The sequence below is a fragment of the Colobus angolensis genome, unplaced genomic scaffold (assembly GCF_000951035.1).
Source record: "Colobus angolensis palliatus isolate OR3802 unplaced genomic scaffold, Cang.pa_1.0 Scaffold230, whole genome shotgun sequence".
Classification (NCBI taxonomy): Eukaryota; Metazoa; Chordata; class Mammalia; order Primates; family Cercopithecidae; genus Colobus; species Colobus angolensis.
In genome coordinates, this window is record NW_012115489.1 from 6362848 (window position 1) to 6384960 (window position 22113).

At 35.7% G+C, this 22113-nt stretch overlaps 1 protein-coding gene and 1 long non-coding RNA gene across 3 annotated transcripts in view; one reads left to right on the forward strand and one right to left on the reverse strand.

Moving 5' to 3' along the window:
- The window catches only part of LOC105513524, a 34459-nt gene that overhangs the window by 3828 nt on the left and 8518 nt on the right, over positions 1-22113 (forward strand). The window contains exons 2-3 of the long non-coding RNA XR_001002041.1: positions 2942-2991; positions 4531-4587. This is a non-coding gene — a long non-coding RNA (uncharacterized LOC105513524). The remainder of the gene's footprint in view (positions 1-2941; positions 2992-4530; positions 4588-22113) is intronic.
- The window catches only part of PRKAA1 (protein kinase, AMP-activated, alpha 1 catalytic subunit), a 36467-nt gene continuing 16841 nt past the window's right edge, over positions 2488-22113 (reverse strand). Inside the window, exons 2-10 of one of the 2 annotated variants that reach the window (XM_011944411.1) lie at positions 17912-18053; positions 15913-16006; positions 15435-15479; positions 12248-12392; positions 9862-9949; positions 7890-8114; positions 4872-5358; positions 4634-4760; positions 2488-3121 (exon numbers count right to left, since the gene is read on the reverse strand). In XM_011944411.1, coding sequence (XP_011799801.1) covers positions 2877-3121; positions 4634-4760; positions 4872-5358; positions 7890-8114; positions 9862-9949; positions 12248-12392; positions 15435-15479; positions 15913-16006; positions 17912-18053 — 1598 coding nt within the window. In that variant the 3' untranslated portion in view covers positions 2488-2876. The remainder of the gene's footprint in view (positions 3122-4633; positions 4761-4871; positions 5359-7889; positions 8115-9861; positions 9950-12247; positions 12393-15434; positions 15480-15912; positions 16007-17911; positions 18054-22113) is intronic. The other variant, XM_011944412.1, reaches the window with a different exon arrangement.

Consider the following 22113-nt stretch of genomic DNA (forward strand, 5'->3'; position numbering starts at 1 on the left):
TCCCATATGCCCCAACCTGGTAGAAAAGTTCCTCTCAGTGAGAAATCAATTATTTTAATGGCAAAATTTTTACACATCAGTAAAATCTGTTATATTTAAAACTATGTATACAGTACATTTCTGGCAAAAAAAAAAAACCTTATACATCTTTCAGTTGTCAAGACAAAGTAAAAATATGGTTGCATAAAGTCACAAAAAATATAAATTGCTGAAAATATAATAAAAAAAGATTAAAAATCATTTGCATTGCCTCCCTTACCTCCCTCTTCAATATTAGTAACAATTTGCAAACAAAAAAATTGTGAAAATTCTGTGCAACCCTGACACACTTAACCAAAGGTGGTCATTTCAAATATCCTAGCTTAAAAAAGAATTTACTGCAATTGTCTGTGCATTTATCGTACTATTTATAGAAGTGCAATATTTAAATATTTTCAAAATAAAACGCAGTAACTAAAATGAATCACAATAACTTATAAAAGAAGCAAAGTTTACAAAATTAACAATTTTTAGAAGGTCCTATTTAATTGGTTCCTCCTTTTCTTCCCTCCTCCCCACAACAGCTTATATAGCGCCATTACTTAATTCTATATACAAATTTGTAACTTTAAAAATACAGTCTTCTGTTAACATCAGGAACATTATGCTGCATTTAGAGACCCTAAGTAAAATTAGAATCCCTTACAGAGAGGGCCACATAACAAGTTATAAATACAGTTTTGAACTCATATTTAAATGGAACTTCTATTACTCTGTACAGCTTTCAAATTAGAAGTTGAATAGAACAAGCCCCGGACAAAAAGCAGTAAGATTTTTCTTTTGAATTCAGTGCATGATTCTAGAAGTGCTTAAGTCAAATCTACTAGAGTCACCATTTATGCAAGCTATCATGACATTTGAGTTCATTATCATCTGGTTACATAAGTGCTCACTGTATTTGCCAAAAATAATCCTAAAATATGATTCTTAAAATAGAAAAAATATAGCTCTGTTGCAATGGGAAAATGATTAATACAAAAAAATCAATTTCTTAAAGTTAACATAAGGCAAATATAAATGATACAATATTATCATACACATGATACCAATTTTATCTGAGGTGACTAAATCTTCATTTACATCTATTGTGTGATGCAATTATTAAGAATGAGAAAAAGAAAATATCAATGTAAATCAGAAATCTTAGGAAAATCCAGTATCTTTATAAAGTACTTCAAGCCCATAGCAAATGTGACCACTTATTAATAGAATTGATTTGTTCCACATTTTATCAAAATAATAATAATGTTATATCCAACTAAAGAGTTATCACCAAGTGTCATATGTAAACTTTAATTGGATCCTGGTTTGAAATAATCAGCTATAAAGAAATTTGGAGGTAACTTCAGAAATTTAAATATGGCTTGATTAGATGATATTGGGGAATTAATTTTACAATGATATGGATTTTCAGGAGACTGTCATTATCTGTAGGAGATACCTGAAGTATTTTCACGGTGATAACATCGTGTCTGTAACATCCAAGTGGTTCAGGAAAAAAAAGCACATATACATATACACACACACATATATGCATGTATATGCATAACTAGCTGTATCTATACACAGGTATAGAGAAAACAAATGACAAAACATTAACCACTGCTGAATCTAAGTGGTAGATAGATGTACATGTGCTTACTGAACAGCTTTTCGATTTTTCTGTTTTTAAAAATGTTCATAATAAAAATCGGGAGGGAAGTCATATCAGAGCACTTAAAAGTTTGTAAGAGACAGTCTTTCTATGCACTGAATCAACTTAAAAGATACATAATCAAATAACTAGCAATGTTTGCATATACTCAATAATGACTGACATGATGAGCCAGAGGAATTTGTGAAATTGGCAAAAATAATATGAATTATTTACAGTATATGCAACTCAGCTCTTATAACAAAAAGAACATTTTGTGTACAGAATATAGTGGGAATATTTTAAGATTAAAATTAGTGCTAGAGTATCTGAATATATAAATTCTGTGTTTTTGGACTTGTAAAGCTAAAATAAAATTTAAATTAGGTCTGATATCTGATATGACTTACCATACACTACAGAATTTTTAAAGGGGGATATGGAGGCCAGGCACCATGGCTCACGCCTGTAATCCCACCTTTTTGGGAGGCCAAGGTGGTGGATCACGCAGTCAGGAGTTGGAGACCAGCCTGGCCAACACAGTGAAGCCCCGTCTCTACTAAAAATACAAAAAATTAGCCGGGTGTGGTGGCGCGCGCCTGTAGTTCCAGCTACTCAGGAAGCTGAGGCGGGAGAATCACTTGAACCCGGGGGGCGGAGACTCCAGCCTTGGTGACAGAGTGAGACTCTGTCTCAAAAAAACAAAGAGGGAGGGATATGGAAGAAGTTATCCAGACCGTCAGTACTGCTGGAAGATACTAGCTATTTAAGAAGTTAAGGAGCCCAGAAAACAAAATCACCTATAAAGGTCTTGAGAATTCTAGGCAAATATTTATTGAATAAATTTATGAAGCAAATATATAACATGTAATAATACATGAAGGCCTTTATGTAAATTAGTATTTTCAAAGCCCTGTGTACACTAAATATAAAATAGCCAAAAATCAGGTGAGCCTGAGAGACCTATAATTCACTGTGTATATTATGCTATATATGTGCTGCACAATGAACAACAAAATGATCTTAATTCATTTCTGCATATTAGCTTTTAACTATAAATCATGTTCCAATCCCTGTGCAAATTGCATTCCAAAACGCCAGCCCTCAGTTATAATTATGTATAACTTGATTACAAATGGAAGCATTTGGCTATGACTTATTATGCATGCTTATTGCTACAAAAGAAATAAGCAAAGTTTTCTGTTTATTGTGCAAGAATTTTAATTAGATTTGCACACATCTCAAAAAATTCTATTGTGTGACTTCCAGGTCTTGGAGTTAGGTCAACAGGAGAAGAGTCAAGTGAGGTCACAGATGAGGTAAGAGAAACTTCTGAGGATTTTCCTTGAGCCTCAGCATCTGAATCACTCCTTTGGCAAGATCGATAGTTGCTAACTGATCCCGATCTCTGTGGAGTAGCAGTCCCTGATTTGGCTTCTGTAATTTCATCTGGGTAAAAAGAATTTCAATTTATTATAGTCTATGACCTTCTCCCCAAAATTTTTGTAACAGTATTGAATTTGCTTCTTTAAGTGGGGCTGCTGGCCAGCTATCAAAAGCACGTTTATTCTAAATACCTTCTAAAATAGAGTCAATGAGCCTGTATTAAACTATTCACCTTTTTTACATACAGTATGTATTCTCAAGATGGCTAATCAAAGTTGGATACAGTATAGCTACTGATCAGCTGCAATCCAAGGTTAAAAGCCCAGTAAACCAACAATCTAGGGATTAATAAATATTATTCTATAGCAATAAAATGTAATCGCTCTATAGTAAAATCATAGAATCAATGCACTTCAAATTTGGAAGGTATACTCGAAACCATCTCATCCAACCCCTCACTTTATTGATAAGAAAACCAGAGAAGTGACTTACCCAAGGTAACAAATGAACAAAAAGGTTAAGTCTAGAACCCAACTCTCCCAGTGCTCAGCTCAGTGCTTTTTACTTTCCACTTTCCCTTCATATTTCATTTAGTATTTCATAGAAGAGCAACAATTCCAATGAATAAAAATCAAAGAAAAACTAAGGTTGGAAACACAATACAAAAACAAAAATGGGCATTCAACTGGTATACCCCAGTACTAGTAAAACTAAGGTTGCAAATTTGATCCAAATACAAGAAAAATAAAACACATTCCGTATTTCAGATTTCAGACTGCATTAGTATATGTTAGCAGATACATACTATATGGACCTCAAGATAACCAGACAAACTGGTTTGGCCAACATATCATGCCTCAAACCTGTGTCTTTCTGCTACTATGTGTGTACTATCTTTTAGTATATAAAGAAGAAAAAAATTCATAGGTGAACCTCATCTAATAATTCTATGCAACCTTCCATAAGCAAAGGTGATACTATATATATATATATATATATATATATATTTTAATATTTTGTAAAGACAGAGTGTCACTATGTTGCTAAGGCTGGTCTCAAATTCCTGGGCTCAAGCGATCCTCCCACTTCAGCCTCCCAAAGTGCTGGGCTGTTTATAGGCACGAGCCACCACACCTATGCTCAACACTGTAGCTTAACGCAACTGAATTGGCCAATGAAGAAGTGCCGTAACTTCATTCTTAACTGAAAATTTATTTAATAATAAATAAAAGCTTACAGAAGAGTCAATATTTATTTCTAAATAAAACATTTATCTTACCAAAATGAACTACACCAAGAAAACAAATGCAGCAGAAAACTATCACCTTAGGATCAGACTACACCTGGCTTTAAGGATTTTACAAGATGATAATCTTAAAAGGACAATATGCTATAAGATTACAATAATAATAAGATTCATAAATGTTAACATTGCAAAGGCACAAGAAGTCACATTTTCTATTCCTTTGCAGTTGAATTACTAGGAACAAGTCAAGAAGCCTCAAAAGAATCAAAGAGTAAAATACCAAGTTAGTAACAATGTCTAATCCATGTTGTTTTGTGTGACGTACATACCATCAATACTACGGAAATCCAGTAGATAAGTTCTACTATCCACTTGGTATAACTGTAGACTCATTTTGGAGTAAGTGCTTGTCACAGGATTCTTCCTTCGTACACGCAAATAATATGGGTTTACAACCTAGCACATGGTATAACAAAAACCAAGTCAAAAGTAATTCTTCTATAAAACATTTTATGGACTGTGGGTTTGCCAAATATGCTAGAAATCAAAATGTTATCTCTTTCTTACCTTCCATTCATAATCCAATTGTTTAATTGCTCTACATACTTCTGCCATAATATCATTTGGTCGACTTTGACTTCTAATTCCTAAATGCCATTTTGCTTTCCTTACACCTTGGTGTTTGGATTTCTGTGGATTTAATTCATCAAGGGTATGGCGTGCCCTTGGTGTTTCAGCAACCAAGAATGGTACTCTTTCAGGATGGGGCCGAGACAGGTGATGATCATCAAGAAAAGAATCAGGTGGGCTTGTCGCCAAATAGAAATCTTTGGCTTCATTCATTATTCTCCTGTTATCTATTATGAGATGGTATGCAACTGCCAAAGGATCCTGGTGATTTCTGTTATAAAGACAGCTGAGAACTTCCTCTTCTGAGCACTCAAACTTTTCACATACTTCTTTTAAGGCTTCATCGTCAATCATGGTTGAACTATATGATGGATCCTCAGGAAAGAGATACTTCGGAAGGTCCTGTTTAAACCATTCATGTTCCCTGAGAGAAAAAGGCAGGATCAGGAGAAGGATTTTGAATAGAGCTGAGACTGAAAGTAAGTTTGGGGAATTTAGAATATGACCTAATTTATATTTATACTCATACTGTATTATTGTCACTTTTTGCACTGAAATTTTCCTCTTCTAGCTCGCACTTCATTGTGGATGTTGAGGGAAATGCTCCCATCTCCCTCCAGTTTTAAGAGAGAGAATGCACTGATGTAGCAATGGGGGGAAAAAGTCATGGGACAAATGACAATGACAAAGAACAGCTTATTTCCAGCTTAGAAAGAGAACATATTAGGTAGCTTCATTATAATACTCTTTTGATATGTTAAGTGAAAATAATATAACAACAAAAATAGTAGACAACTATTGAGTACTTAATATATGCTAAGTTTTATGCTAAACACTTCATATACATTATCTCCCCTCATCATCAAAACAATTATATGAAGATAATATCTCTTTGTTTTAAATGAAGGAACTGAGGTTAAAAAAAAAAAAAATCTACGAACATGCTCAAGGTCACAAAGATAGTAAGTGACAGAACCAGGATTACAACCCAGTTCTATGTGACTGGAAAGGCCATACCCTGAATGATTTCCTATTCTAATTCCCTAACTTCATATATTTAAGAATATGTTTGATGTGAATTATGTCAAACACTTTGCTAAAACTAAATAAAATCCAGAGAGGAAAAAAAAAAAAAAGAACAATGGTTATCTTCTGGGTCATGGGATTAAAGATCATTTTTATTCTCTTCTCTATTTTTGTTGGTGTTTTTCTAAGTCTTTAATTGTCATGTATTACATTTTAATTGGAAAAAAATAGGTAAAACACAAGCAAAAACATTTCTTACCTATATATCTTAAAATATAAATTTTAGAGAATGATTTGTCCTTTCCCTTTGGTGATAAAATCATGCCCTGCCATTGATGGTCTCTTTTTTAGCTAGTCTAAAACATGTGTAGTAAGTAGAAAGTAATCAAGCTTCAAGTTCCACATATAATCTTTCCTTCTTCTTCATTACACTAATGCTTTCGTATTTACTATTCCTAGATCCACATCTGATTTCTTTCTTCCCTCTCAGATAAATGTGCAGTCTAGCCATTAGAAGACCAAAAGAGACCAAAATTTCCATAGGGGGTAAAAAAGAAAAAAAAGGAGAAACAAAGCTTGCAGTAAAATTGTTTAAGTCTTCATCAGAAATGGCTCGCCCAAATTTGAGAAGAAAATTTGTCATCATCGGCCGGGCGCGGTGGCTCAACCCTGTAATCCCAGCACTTTGGGAGGCCGAGACGGGCGGATCACGAGGTCAGGAGTTCGAGACCATCCTGGCTAACATGGTGAAACCTCGTCTCTACTAAAAACTACAAAAAAAAAAAACTAGCCGGGCGAGGTGGCGGCGCCTGTAGTCCCAGCTACTCGGGAGGCTGAGGCAGGAGAATGGCGTGAACCCGGGAGGCGGAGCTTCAAGTGAGCTGAGATCCGGCCACAGCACTCCAGCCTGGGTGACAGAGCGAGACTCCGTCTCAAAAAAAAAAAAATTTGTCATCATCATTTTTGTCTAATTTAAACTATTAGGTTGAACCAGATGAAACTGGTAATACTGACTTTTACCTACAAAACAGGAATTTTGCATGTAATTCAATGTATACTACCAGGAAAAATAAGTCAATTAAATTAAAATTTTCTCATTCCTTGGGATTAAAAAAAAAAATACAATAATTCATGAGATAAGAAATCAAATAGCAACCCACAAATTTACTACTGAAAAGTATTAATCCTAACGCCAGGCATACTGGCTCACACCTGTAATCCCAACACTGTGAGGGAAAGGCACAAGGATCACTTGAGGCCAGGAGTTCAAAACCATCCTGGGCAAAAATAGAGAGACCCTGTCACTCCAAACAAAAACAAAACAAAACAACAACAAAAAACAGCCAGGCACGATGGTGGATGCCTATAGTCTCAGCTACTAGAGAGGCTAAAGGGGGAGGATCACTTGACCCAGGAGTTACAGGCTACATTGAGCTATGATCATACCACTGCACTCCAGCCTGGGTGACAGAGCAAGACCTTGTCTCATAAATAAATAAATAAATAAAAATAAAAGATATACATATATATGGAGTCTCTCTCTGTCACCCAGGCTCGTCTCAAACTCTTGAGTTCACATGATCTTCCCTCAGCCTCCCAAAGTGCTGGAAGTACAGGTGTGAGCCACCGCACCAGCCTTTCATTAGCTTTTTTATTAATTTAAAAAGTAATATAATGTTCACTGTAAACATTTCAAAACAAAGATGTGTAAGTAAAAAGTGAAAGCCCTCCCTCTTGCTAATCTTACTTCCCTAAGGTAATCAGTTTACTATGTATTTTTAATAACAAAATAAAATAAATGTGTCTCTACACTCTATTTTTTCACATAAAAACAGGATTATACTGTATATTCTGTTCTGCAACTTTTTTTTCACATAACTTTTATCATAGATACTATTAGATCTGATAACTTCCAAATTGCTTTATTACCTGATATCTTTGATTGTGGCCCTCTTCATGGGATCCACCTGCAGCATATGTTTCAAAAGGCTAATCACAGAAGGATTTAAATATTGAGGGGTATAGAAGATCCCATCACATATCTTCTTAAAAAGAGTTGGCACATGGTCATCATCAAATGGAAGGGTTCCACATAATAAAGCATAGAGAATAACCCCACTGCTCCATATATCTACCTCTGGGCCTGCATACAATCTGTAACAGGAAATAACAATTGGATTAAGGAATCATTTTAACCTAAGGATCAGTTAATCAAAAATTTCAAATATGGATATTTCATAAAGAATTCATAAGCAGAATATGGTTTTTATAGCCACTACTACATGTTACACAGAAAGTTAATTCCATTAGTATTATCTTTGAAAACAAAAGTCAAGAAGTTTTGTAAATTCTTGAATTTGTAAATTCAACATGGCTAAAATTCTGTTCTACTATTTACTGTGGCCCTGATGGGATCTAACAATAGGGCCAAACCCTTGAACAAACATATCACTATTCAATTTACAACCAAACATATCACTATTCAATTTAAAACCATTGGTTTTTGTTACAGAGGAGAGATTAAGTGATACTTCATCAACTGAGAATGTTCTTTAGTAATGGACTCTGAACCCACAATCCCAATAACACAAGACCCCTTACACCAAGGTGAAAGGATCCTGAGGCTATGAAAGAAAGCCAGGCAAATTGGTTCACAGATTTTTTAAATCTCATTTGCAGTGCACTATAGTTTAACTGCAGACTAGTTAGATCACCCATTCAAAGTCTGGATTCAGGAAAAGGATTTCTTTAAAGTTATGTATTGCTGAACTGATCGATAAATATTATTTTGAAAGTAAAAGTTCTCATACACCAAGAGCTTGAAGAAAGACCTTATCCAAACTAGAAAAATTAAATTTCAGTAACAGCCCATTGCATATATGCACAGTTATAACACTTTTTTTTTATTTAAATAACACTTTTCACAGTCTCCATGTCCTGAATTGTTTTATTCCTAAAAGAATTAAGACAGACAACACAATTTTTTAAAAATGTTTAAAAGAATTTTTGACATTAATATTTTAAAAAAGATGAAACTTGACAAATCTAAAATTAGGTACTCCTGCCTTACTCATAGCCATGTTTTTACACAGATCTCATTTCTTTGAGCAGTCTAGGCCAACAAGCTTATGAAAACAGAAAGAAAATACTACAGTATTTCTCCATTCTGAGTTAATCAAGATGGGAAACATTCACACAAATAAGCATGGATTGGATGAAAAGTTATTAAAAGTTCATTATAAAAACTCAGCTTCTGTTTTCAATTTCAGTAGTATAGTGAAGGACAAAGAGTTACTCTTAAAAATATTAAATCCTCCTGTTTTCCAAACTATTCAAAAAGCGACACTGTACAAATATCTTCATGTTCTCAATGCTGGTAATTACTAAATTGAGAGGTTAAAATTCTTATAATATTGCAGTCTCTAAAAGGTTTAAAGAACAAAGACTCAACATAAATGAAGTTTAAAGATTACTTCAGCCCAATTCCCCAAGACATTTTATCATGAAACATAAAGGTACTACAAAATGCCATCTATGTAAAAAATGAAAGCTACACATTACATGTTTAATTTTTCCTCTAAGTAAATAGTAATCCTTTTCTAACTACTAGATATGTCTGTATTATTCAAGTTTCCAGTGTCTTACCTACTTTTTAAACACCCTAGGTTTTAAACTTTCCATTTCTTCCACCTGGGAAAAAAATTAATGTACTCTCTTCTAACAACTTTAATATAATGTTGACTTGTAGTCCTTAAGCCTCATTCATGTATAAATGTGGTTAAGAATAAGCCTTATTTTTCTTTATTTTCATTAGAATTAATTATGACACTATAGACTGACAGAATCTAGGAGAAAAAGACAATTTCAAATGTATTGAGGGTGGCGGGGTATCAAATACTACCTTCCTGAAATTACTTCTGGTGCAGCATAGTTGGGTGAGCCACAACTTGTTCTTAAAAATTCACCATCTGACATCATGTTTGAAAGACCTGAAAGTGCACAAAATCAGCTACTCAAAAGATTTCCCAAAGACAAAAATTAAAACCCCATTAAACAGTAAAATTGAGTTTGCTTTAAAAATGATAAATCATCATTCTGTTATTTGCTTCAACAAAATCCTATGGTCTATTGTAGCCAAATATTCTGTCATTATGCCCTAAAATGTGTAATCTATTTCAACATTTAAAGTTAGTGCACCGTTAGAGTTTAATGCAAATATTAAGCTGTTGGTTATTTTGCTTATTAGAAAAAACCTGGCATGTTTAAGTTTTATTAATACAGAAATTACTAGGGAAAATAATCTATAACAGATGAATAGAAGGATTAAAATTCAAAGTTCCTATTAATCCTGTTCTGATTCTTTAAAAAAATTAAAAAAATAAAGACTAGTAATTTTGAATTTCAAAGTTCCCTCATAGTTTTACTCCAAAAAGAAACCACTGCTCCCTCAAAAATGCACCCTATAAAAATAATCAACTGAGGAATAAGAAATTCAAATAATTTAGCCAATTACTATTAAAAAAAAAAAAAAAACACCAAAACAACCAGCTCAGGTTTGGTTGGCATTTTTCAGTTAATATCTAAACATTTAAGTAAATATAGTTATAAATATAGATATATAGATGTAGTCAAAACTAAGGAAAATATTTATAAGAATATTCTCTGGGCCAGACATGGTGGCTCACACCTGTAATCCCAGCACTTTGGGAGACCAAGACAGGCAGATCACTTGGGCTCATGAGTTGGAGTCCACCTGGCCAACATAATGAAACCCCATCTCTACCAAAAATACAAAAAAAAAATTGTAGCTGGGTGTGGTGGCACGCATCTGTGGTCCCAGCTACTTGGGAGGCTAAGGTGGGAGAATCACTTGAGCCTGGAAGGCGGAGGCTGAAGTGAGCAGAGATCACACCACTGCATTCCAGCCTGGGTGACAGAGTGAGACTCTGTCTCAAAACAAAAAACAAACAAAAAAAATTTATCTGATTTGAACTAAAACCAACCTAAAGGAAAGAAGTGCAAAGATTCCTTTTTCACTTAGGTTCAGTAAGGTCAATGGCAATTTTAAAGGAAAGAAGTGCAAAGATTCCTTTTTCACTTAGGTTCAGTAAGGTCAATGGCAATTTATACAGGAAATACAGAAAAACCAAATTCTTTTTTTTTTTTTGAGAACATGTCACACTCTGTTGCCCAGGCTGGAGTACAGTGGCACAATCTCGACTCACTGCAACCTCCACCTCCTGGGTTCCAGCAGTTCTTCTGCCTCAGCCTCCCAGGTAGCTGGGACTACAGGCGCATACCACCATGCCTGGGTAATTTTGTATTTTTAGTAGAAACAGGGTTTCACCACGTTGGCCAGGCTGGTCTCAAACTCCTGACCTAAGATGATCCCCCCGCCTCGGCCTCCCAAAATGCTGGGATTACAAGCGTGAGCCATCACGCCCAGTCAAAATAATTCATTTTTAACAATCAAAATGTTCTTTAAACAAATTATAATTTACTATCATTTAAAACATTTTAAAATAATTTTTAAATAAAATTTTTTTAATTAAAAAATTGTTTTAAACAATTTTAAATAATTGTAATTCACATAGTGTACTTCTGGCTTTCAAAGTTTTAAATAATTTCATCCCACTCACTTTCCTTCTTCTCCATACTTGATTCTTTTGAACATATTGGAAATAAAGCTGCTACCTTCTCTTTCACAAATAATACTCTTTTTAAATAGTCTCGCTAATGTTACCAATTTAAGTTGTTTAAAATTTAATTTTAAAGATATTTAAAGAGCCAGGTGCAGTGGTGCATGCCTGTAATCTCCATACTTTGGGAAACTGTGGCAGGAGGATCACTTGAGGCCAGGAGTTCGAGAGCAGCCTGGACAACATAGTGAGAACCCGTCTCTACAAAAATACAAAAGTTAGCCTGACATGGTAGTGCACACCTGCAGTCCCAGCTACTCAGGAGGCTGAGGCAGGAGGGCTACCTGGCCCAGCAGTTTGGGGCTGCATTGAGCTATGATCACATCACTGCCCTTCAGTCTGAGCAACAAAGCAAAACTCTGTCTCTATAAAATAATAGTAATAGTAATAAAGGCATTTAAACCTAAGAAAAGATGATTTCTTAGTTTTTCTTATTTTTGTATGTTCATAGACAAAATAGAATACTTTGACATACTCAGTCTATTACTTTATGTAATCTTTTACAATTATCTGAAGAATTCTATATAGGTTCATTGAAACTATAAGAACATTAGAAATGAACGTAAGAAACCATAAAATTATCCTTACCAAAATCGGCTATCTTTGCATTCATGTGTGCATCAAGCAGGACATTTTCAGGTTTCAAATCTCTATGGACTACCATATGCCTGTGACAATAATCCACACCAGAAAGGATCTGTTGGAACAGACGTCGACTTTCTTTTTCATCCAGCTAAGAAAAGTAGAGAGGCATTTTAAAGGGTGTCTTTCAAAGTAAATTGTCCTATATATAATTCTCCAACCTATAAAATTGTCAAAATACATAAAAATCTTCCAAATGAACTTAGGAGATACTTTTGACATGAGGAGGAGATACCTGTAGCACAAAACAGAAATGCTAAGATGGTCCTGGAACCCAAATCAGTAACTCAAGTTTCTAATATTATCATTTGCATATGACTACATTGTAACAGCTTGCCTTCCTCTGTATCTCATGAGTTATTTCAAATAATTTCAATATCTACTTGAAATGTGGCATATTTTCTTTTATAAGCTGGAAATGTTTAATTTTTCATTTTTGTAACAAATATTTACTGAATACCTTCAATGTACTATACATTGTTTTAGACATTCATTACACAGCAATGAATAAAACAAAGGCCCTAATCTAGTTGATGAAAATAGACTAATAAATATAGTCTGAAGGAGTGATACTGTTTTGAAGAAAAACAAAGCAAAATATGGGTACAGTGAGTGACAACGGGGTAGGGGATACTATTTTAGACCATGAGGAAGTAATATTTAAGCACTATTCATAAACCAGCAAGCAACTATGTTGCTATATGTCCCAAAACATAAGATATTTTAACAAGAAATACCTTAATTCATTTAATAAAATATCATAGCATTTTATCTTTAATATGCTTGCTGGAAAAAAAATCTTATGTAGCAACTACCTTTTTGTTTTTGTTTTTGTTTTTTTTGTTTTTGGTTTTTAAATTTATCTATATTTTGAGACCCAGTCTCATTCTGTTATCAAGGCTGGAGTTCAGTAGTGCCATCACGGCTCACTGCAACCTCCGCTTCCCTGGGCTCCAGCAATCCTCCCACCCCAGCCTCCTAAGTAGTTGGGACCACAGATGCATGCCACCAAGCCCACTAATTTTTGTATTTCTGATAGAGACAAGACTTTGCCATGTTGCCCAAGCTGGTCTCGAACTCCTGAGGCCATCTACCACCTCAACATCCCCAAGTGCTGAGGATTACAGGCATGTGCCACTGCATGCAGCCTGAAGTATTTTTTTAAACTTCTCTATATATCCATATATTATCACTTTTTTCAACATAAGTGACAACCATTACTTGGATGTGCCTGCTCCCAAGAAGTCATATTTAATAAATAAGCTATAAATCCTCTAAGCCAAGGACTCCAATATGCAATTCTCTAACACAGGTCACAAATTAGCATTCTAAAACCAGACTTACAACTTAAAGGGCATGGATAATCTGGGAGAAAAGACAAATCAGTAATTTATTTTGAAAAAAGAAAGTATTATAAGATACTGCTCCTCTAGAAAAATATTAATCCTTTAGCAATCTAATACTTTTATTTCTAGAAGATTTGTAGGTTCATGGAGAAAAAAAAGAGTATCTGTTCAAATATGAAAAAGTAGGAGAAAAACTGATTAAACAAAATATAAAAAGTAAAATAACTAGGCAGGCTACGAAAATGAAAATTATACTGTATTCATAACAAGTACAATTACAAAAGATGGAGAAAGGGATGTCTATAAAGAAAGATTAGAAAAGTCAAAATACGTTTCCAATTAAACATAGCAGATTAAATCTTTTGTCTCCAACTCTTGAAACATCACTAAAATGACATCAGCAATAAAAGAGGCATATAAAGACAAAAAGAACAAAACAGACAGCAGTAATCAAGAGGAGTCACCAAGGAGGACAATAGATGAACAGTAATAAAGACTAAGCCTACAGGGGTAGAAACCAGGAAAAAATAAACGTCTGCACACAAAGCCCTGGGAAGCCTTAGAAATTGGAAACATAGGGAACTGCTCAAGGTAGAAGTGACAGATGAGCTGAAAACAGGACAAGTGCTTGAAGTTAAGAAGCTTTTAAACTCACCCATATTGGGGAATAAGACCTATAATTTACTCTAGTAAGGCTGAACCAGCTCTGTTCTCAAGGACACCAAGGCAGGGATAAGGCATCCTAAGGAAAACATGGGGGCTAAGAGAAAGTCAACATACTAACTAGTGAGACTTGCATCTCTTTTCCCCACTCAGCTCCTGCAGCACTGGCAGTTAAGCTAAGGCCTTTAAGGAAATGGGAAGGTTTCTTCTGGAGCAAATATCTGATCCAAGAAAACATATTTGTTATTATTAACATTTGGTATACAGTAATAAAATAGACAAATCCCTACGTATTCAAGCTATGGGAAAAGCCAGCAATCAATAAGTTCCACCTATATAAGCCTGGCATTTAGTACCTTATTCTTAAATATTTAGTGGACAGCCAAGAATCACCAAATATCTGAAAAAGGGCCATGCATCAAAGACAAAAATGAACAGAAAAAAATGGGGAGCAGAGAGCACAGAAGGTACAGAACAAGATGGAACGGAGGAAAATTTGTTTTAAAATGCCATCCTCAGACTAGGTTATTACGTCTGTGAGGCAAATAACAGCAGACTAAAGAAATGAAAATTTCAGAAAATAAGAAACTTTTGAAATAGAAAATATGGGTGCTGAAATTTTAATACTCAACTGGTAAAACTGAAGAAATACCCACAAGGTAAAACCAAGAAATAAACAACAGAAAAGATAAGAAAAAAATATATCAATTGTGCCTGTTTCCCATTTCTCCAGGCAGAACTTTTTTGTGTGTGTTTGTTTTGGTAAGGAGAAGCAGGAGTAAAGAAGGGGAGTACCTGAAATAGAAATGAATCATATTAAGAAATAGTAAAATCAAAATTAACTTGGTTAATAAGTTTGATTTTGTTGAAAGTAAACAGACATGCTATACAGAACAAATTAATGAGTAATGTAAATAACTTAAGATTGGGAGTGAAACAAGCTTTCTTTTCAGGGCTAGATACAGCTCTCCCACAAAGGGGCTTTTGCATACCACATAACCTGGGTATGAGAAAAAGTATGGGCATAGGGCAGTGTTGAGTTTTTGTAGCTGTAACTTAAGGTAGTGTTCAAAATGTCCTGTAAAATTCCTGCCAGCTCTAAATTCTTTGTATCTAATTCCTACCTCTTTCCTGGAGCCTGTTTTTACTACTCCAGGTACATCAGATTTCTGAAACCATAACATGAATGTAATTTAAATGTGGCTAGAGTTGACTGGCAAGGCCTAGATCTTTAAGTAATAATATATTTTGTAAGGATTACTTACATTAAGATACATATACAAAGTGTTTGTATACCCTGGTAGCATAAGTCTGAGGATTATGAGTTCTGGGGCTCAAGCCAATTCTGTTATTAATAAATCACGTTACTGTAAGCAAACATATAAGCCATGAGGCTCAGTATCCACATCTGTATAAACAGGCTAAGGAGATAATCTTGAAGATCCTTTCTAGTTGTAAACAGTTTATAATTCTAAACAAACATATGACTAAGGGAACTGGTTATTAAATAGACCTCTTAAAATTGCTTGCTGACATTTTGATGCTAGTAAAGGATAAAGGGGAGTTACAAAATACATAAAGAATTAAATCAGAACAGCTTACCCTTCCATTCTTACAGATATAATCAAATAGCTCTCCTCCTGAGACATATTCCATCACCATGAAAATATCAGATGGTGTACTGATGACCTGGTACCTGGTGAGAGAAAACATTGTCTACGAATATTAAAACATGTATATTCATTCATTCAATAAATATTTACTAAGCACCTATAGTATACCAGGTACTATGCTAGGAGCTGGGAAAACTGCAGGAAACAAACATTCTCTGCTCTCATGGAGTTCATGTTCCAGGAACCAGGAAACAGACACTAAATAAATAAGTAATATCTCAGGCGGTGGAACATGCTATGAAGAAAAATAAAGCAAATTAAGGGGAATCTCTGTATACAGAGTGTTCAAGGAAGGCCTCTAATAAAGTAACATTTGAGCTGAGCCTAAAAGAAGAATGGGAACAAATTATGTAATTAGGAGGAAAGTGAACCCAGGAGAGGGAATAGCAACTGCAAAAGTCCCCAAGTAGAAGCCTGCTTGGCATGTTCAAGGAATATTAAGAGAGAAATCGGATGTAGAGTCAAAGGTGTTAACTGCAGGCCAGAGGACACAGAATTTTACAAGCCATGATAAGGCTTTGGCTTTTACTCCAAGGAAGATGAAAAGCTATTATATGTTTTAACCAGTCATGTGATCTGGCATATTAAAAGGAAAACTATGGCAGCAGTGTGAAGAATTAATTGTCAACAGGAGGTTACTTCAGGATTTCGTGAGACAGATGAAGGTGGCTGAGACCAGGTTGACAGTGATAAAGGAACTGGGAAGCAGTCACATCCTAGCTTGATTGTGAAGGAAGAAATGAAATGGATGGTAGAAAGTGAAAGAAACAGGGAAGTTGAAAATGGTTCCTAAGTTTTAGCCCTGGGTAACTGGCTATTAGCCAAGATGGTTCATTTTGGGCCGGGTTGAGTTTTAAATGCCTTGTGAATATACAAATGGAAATGTAAAGTCAGCAGTGAGCATGAGTCTGGTGTAAGAAGAGATCTTAAAGCAAGAGATGTACATTTAGGGGTGGTCAGCATATGGATGGTATTTAAAACCATAGCACTCAACAAATGAGAAGAGGTGAGAGTGAAACAAATTTGAGTCAGCCAGTTCAGGAGAAAAACCTAAGCAGCTTTAAGTTATTGCCTGCGTAACAAAGCAGAAGCTGAGCAGGAAATATGTTATTTGTAGACTCTACAACTGGCAACTGTAAAACAACAGTAAGATTACTGCCCTTTTGAAATACTGGATTCCTGAAATTTTGTTATCTGTATGGTCAGGTGTAAGCAGGATGGGGAAAAACCCTTTCTACTATCGCATTCTCGCTAGTGAGGCTAACTGACATCATGTGGGCATTTGGAGGTCAAGAGTTTTTACTAGCAGATCATTGCTGGTTTTACTGCAAGCAGTGGGGCACCAAACATTATCAGAAGGGCATCTTTCCAGAAGACAGGAAAGAATGAGAAGATAACAGCTGATAAGCACAAGGGCAAAACATGAACATAGGCTTAAATGACCACCAGTGGGGTTAGAAAAATACATGAATGGGAAGAAACTTTGTTTGTTTGTTTGTTTGAGACAGAGTTTCGCTTTTGTTGCCCAAGCTGGAGTGCAATGGCATGATCTCAGCTCACTGCAACCTCCACCTCCCACGTTCAAGCCATTCTCCAGCCTCAGCCTCCCGAGTAGCTGGGATTACAGGCACCCAGCACCATGAGCAGCTAATTTTTGTATTTTTAGTGGAGACAAGGTTTCACCATGTTGGCCAGGCTGGTCTCGTACTCCTGACCTCAGGTGATCCGCCTGCCTCAGCCTCCACTTTGTAATTCCAAAGTGCTGGAATTACAGGTGTGAGCCACTGCACACGGCCTAGGGAGAAACTTTTCAAAACCCTCAGGAAACAAAAAGAAGTGTCAGTCATTTTTCTCGCTTGTCACATTAAGTAGGTTAACAAAAAAGATGAAAAGATAACTGGACTGTATTTAATATAAACAGAGCTTACAGTTTAATTATATGAGGATGCCTGAAAAGCTTGAGGTTCTGAATTTCTCTGCGGATTTTTCCTACCACATCAAGGCTCCGAATCTTCTGTCGATTGAGTATCTTCACAGCAACTTTATGCCCAGTCAATTCATGTTTGCCAACTGTAAAAGAAGTAGTTTTAATAAATTAGTACTAATTATGATTAATAATATATTTACACATATTCTGGCCGGATGCGGTGGTTTACACCTGTAATCCCAGCACTTTGGGAGGCCAAGGCTGGTAGATGACTTGAGGTCAGGAGTTCAAAACCAGTCTGGCCAACATGGCAAAACCCGTCTGGCCAACATGGCAAAACCCCATCTCTACTAAAAAATACAAAAATTAATGGCCGGGCATGGTGGCTTATGCCTGTAATCCCAGCACTATGGGAGGCCAAGGCGGGCAGATCACCTCAGATCAGGAGTTCGAGACCAGCCTGGCTAACACGGTGAAACCCCGTTTCTACTAAAACCACAAAAATTTGGAAGGGCGTGCTGGCACGCGGCTGTAATCCCAGCTACTCAGGAGGCTGAGGCAGGAGAATTGCTTGAACCCGGGAGATGGGGGTTGCAGTGAGCCGAGATCATTCCATTGCACTCCAGCTTGGGCAACAAGAGCAAAACTCTGTCTCAGACAAACAAAAAAATAACAAAAATCAGCTGGGTGTGGTGGTGCATGCCCGTAATCCCAGCTACTTGGGAGGTGAAGCAGGAGAATCACTTGAACCCGGGAAGCAGAGGTTGCAGTGAGCCCCGATCGCACCACTGCACTCCAGCCTGGGGTGATGATTGAGACGCTGCCTCAACAAAACAAAAGTCATAATATATTTAGACATATTATAAGAGTAGTTATCTAGCATTCTCAGAAAATAGCTAAGCAAATGTAAGTTCTTCTCTCTTTTGCCAGATTCATCCCAAATGTTCAGATGTTTAAGAGTGATTACGTAGGAGAATACGTAAGAAATTGGTAACAGTGGTTTCTTCCAGAAAATGAAGCTAGAAGACTAAAGGATGAGAAGAAGTATACCTTTTTGTATCTTTGTGTTTTTAAATTCTTTTAATTTTTCACCTTTTAACCTATCATACATATAGACTGAAATTTTTCTCTTAGTATCATTTATATGGATATTAAAACATAGAAATTGGTGTAACCAGCATTATATAGTCAGATACAGTTCCATCATCCCAAAAGACTATCATGCCATAGATACATTTCCCCATCCATAATCTCTTATACCTTTGAAATTCTGGTTCATGTGCCTGTGGTTTCTAGTTTTTTTGGTTTCTCTATTTTTAATTTTTTTTTCTGTTTTTTAATTTTTTTTATTTTTTATTTTTTTTATTTTTTTGAGACAGGGTATCTCACTCTATCACCCAGAGTGGAGTGCAGTGTCACAATCACAGCTCAATGCAGTCTTAACCTCCCCAGGCTCAGGTGATCCTCCCATCTCAGCCTCCCAAGTAGCTGGGACTACAGGCAGACCCCACCACACCCAGCTAATTTTTTTGTATTTTTCTGTAGAAATCAGGTTTCACCATATTGACCAGGATGGTCTCAAACTCCTGGGTTCAAGCAATCCACCAGCCTCAACTTCCCAAAGTGCTAGGATTACACGTGTGAGCCACCATGCCCAGTCTCTATTTTTTAAAATGCAGTTAAAAATCAAGGGAAAAAAAAATCAAGCCATTTTGTCTTTCCATTTTAAATGCTATCACTAGACAGTCAGCGGTGACAGAATTTGGGTTTAGGACATAATCCCAAAAGACACAATCCCAAATGCCATAATCCCAAATGTTGAAATCCCACAAGATCAAAATCCCTAAAATCTAAAATTCCAAAAATCACAATCCCAAAAGAACAAAATCCTAAAAACAGAATTCTGGAAAAATAATTTGTAGAAAGTTATCTAAAAGACACTTATTTCCATTTTTAAAAGATGTATTTGAGAAACATGAAAACACAATGGAATAGTTCATAGGCCCCTTTACACAATAAAATAAGCACTAATAACCTATTTTTGCAAGCATAAACACTCAGGTATACTAACAACCGTTGCATGGGTATAATAGGAACAGATAAACTGTATTCATGAAAAAATAGATTAAAAGCAAAATGGATAAACATATCACTATGGTTGGTAATCAGGTGCACCCAGATTCATAACTACGGTCATCTGAAATACCAGACAACCTGAATCTTCTGACAAGATCAATCAAAAACTGCAATGGGTCACTACCACTTGCACAAAAACCGCAATAGAGTCACCCAAAGAGCCAATATCTTGAGAAATTTTACCTTTCACAAATACAAATGAACAAAATGGACATCTCTTCATTTACTGAGCAAGTTTCAACATTTTTATATACATGCACAATGCTTACACATTGAATCACATCGTGATAATGCACTTTCATGGAGTCAAATATGCAAAAAAAGTGCATAAAATGAGTTAGAATTCTCTAAAAGCCTTTACAAAATTTATACCTGCAGTATTAGACATGAGGCAAAGATAAAATACATAGCATAGCAAATTGGCACTATGTGTGAAAGGGCAGAAGTCATACCTGATTGAGTAATTTGGCAGGGAGCTTTCTTATATTTTTCACCTGCATATTCACTTCTGTGATCTTCAAAACATTCACTTGTGTTTAGACTAGAGCGGTTGTGGCCTAAATATTTTGTAAGTATACGCTGACCATTTGGAAATTATTGCTTGGTCATTACAATTAAGTGATTTTCTGTTTTCACAACACCAATAATAATTAGCTTTTAAACTTTTCTCTTTCATCATTAAGTAGCCTAGTATACTTAATTTATCACAGACTTTTTGAAAGGGAACAATTTCATGGGTCTCTTCCATTGTGCTGTAAGGAATACAGTAAGAAGAAATGATATTTGGCTTTCTCAATACCAAATCTGTATTAGTCAGCATTCTCCAGAGAGACATAACCAATAAGATGTATATATACGTAGATATATGAGAGATGATTTATTAGGGGAATTGGCTCATGTGATTATAGTGGCTGATAAGTTCCACGACAGGCCATTTTCAAGCTGGAGAGACCCTGGCATGCTGGTAGCTTGGCTCAGTCTAAAGACCTCAGAACCAAGCCAAACCAGGTCTCAGTCTGAGGCTGAAAGACCAGGACCCAAGGGGCTGCTGCTGTTATGTCCTAGAGTCCAAAGACCAACAAGCCTGGAGTTCTGATGTCCAATAATTCAGCAGAAGAAAAGTCCGTTCCAGCTCTCAGAAAGGCAACAATTTGTTCTCTCTGGGCCTCCAGCAGATTTAATGGTGGCTACCAACATTGAGGGCAGATCTTCCCCACCTAGTCCACTCAGACTCACATGCTAATCTCCTCACAGACAAACCCAAAGTAATGCTTTAACAGGCTTCTAGGTATTCCTTAATCCAGTCAAGCTGATACCTAAAATTAAATTCATGAATCCACCCCTCAATTTGGCACCCATAAACCATCTCCTTAAGCCATACTTAATTTCCAAATAAATATAATAAAAAGGCAATCCGTTCCACCTAACATGATGCAAGCGAAGTGATGCAACTATCTTTCATACAACCGAATATGCACTAATTTCTACCCCAGGTGTTGGCTTGCAGCATTTCAACATTTGGGATTTTAATATTTCACGATTATGATTTTCAGGATTTTAGATGTGTGAGATTTTTAGAATTTAGGAATTCTGATTTTTAGAGATTTTGATCTTTCAGTATTTCAACATTTGGGATTATGGCATTAGGGATTGTGTCTTTTGGTGTTATGATCAGCATCAGTAGAATTTAGACAGTCATGAGGCTAAGTCTCCAAAAATTTAACCTTTGTGCACCCTTTCTCAGGAACCTACTGGAGAATATATATTCCATCAAAATCAGGAAGAAACCCAAGAAAGATGGCATGGAATCCAGTAAAGAAGGGATCCAATATAGTAGAAAAACTAAGAGAATCTCAAAATGGTGAAGCAAAATCACAGTAACAGATATGGAGAAGGCCTAGAAGGCAACAAATCCAGATAGGAATGTGACAAAGAATCCAAAATAGTTATTTCTGGGGGTAGGAGGAGAGATAATCTAACAAGTTTAGAAATATGGAATATCATATTGAGAAATTTTACAAAGGCACTGGAAGATGTGAGAAATTAAGCCTTAGGTTAAAAAAATTA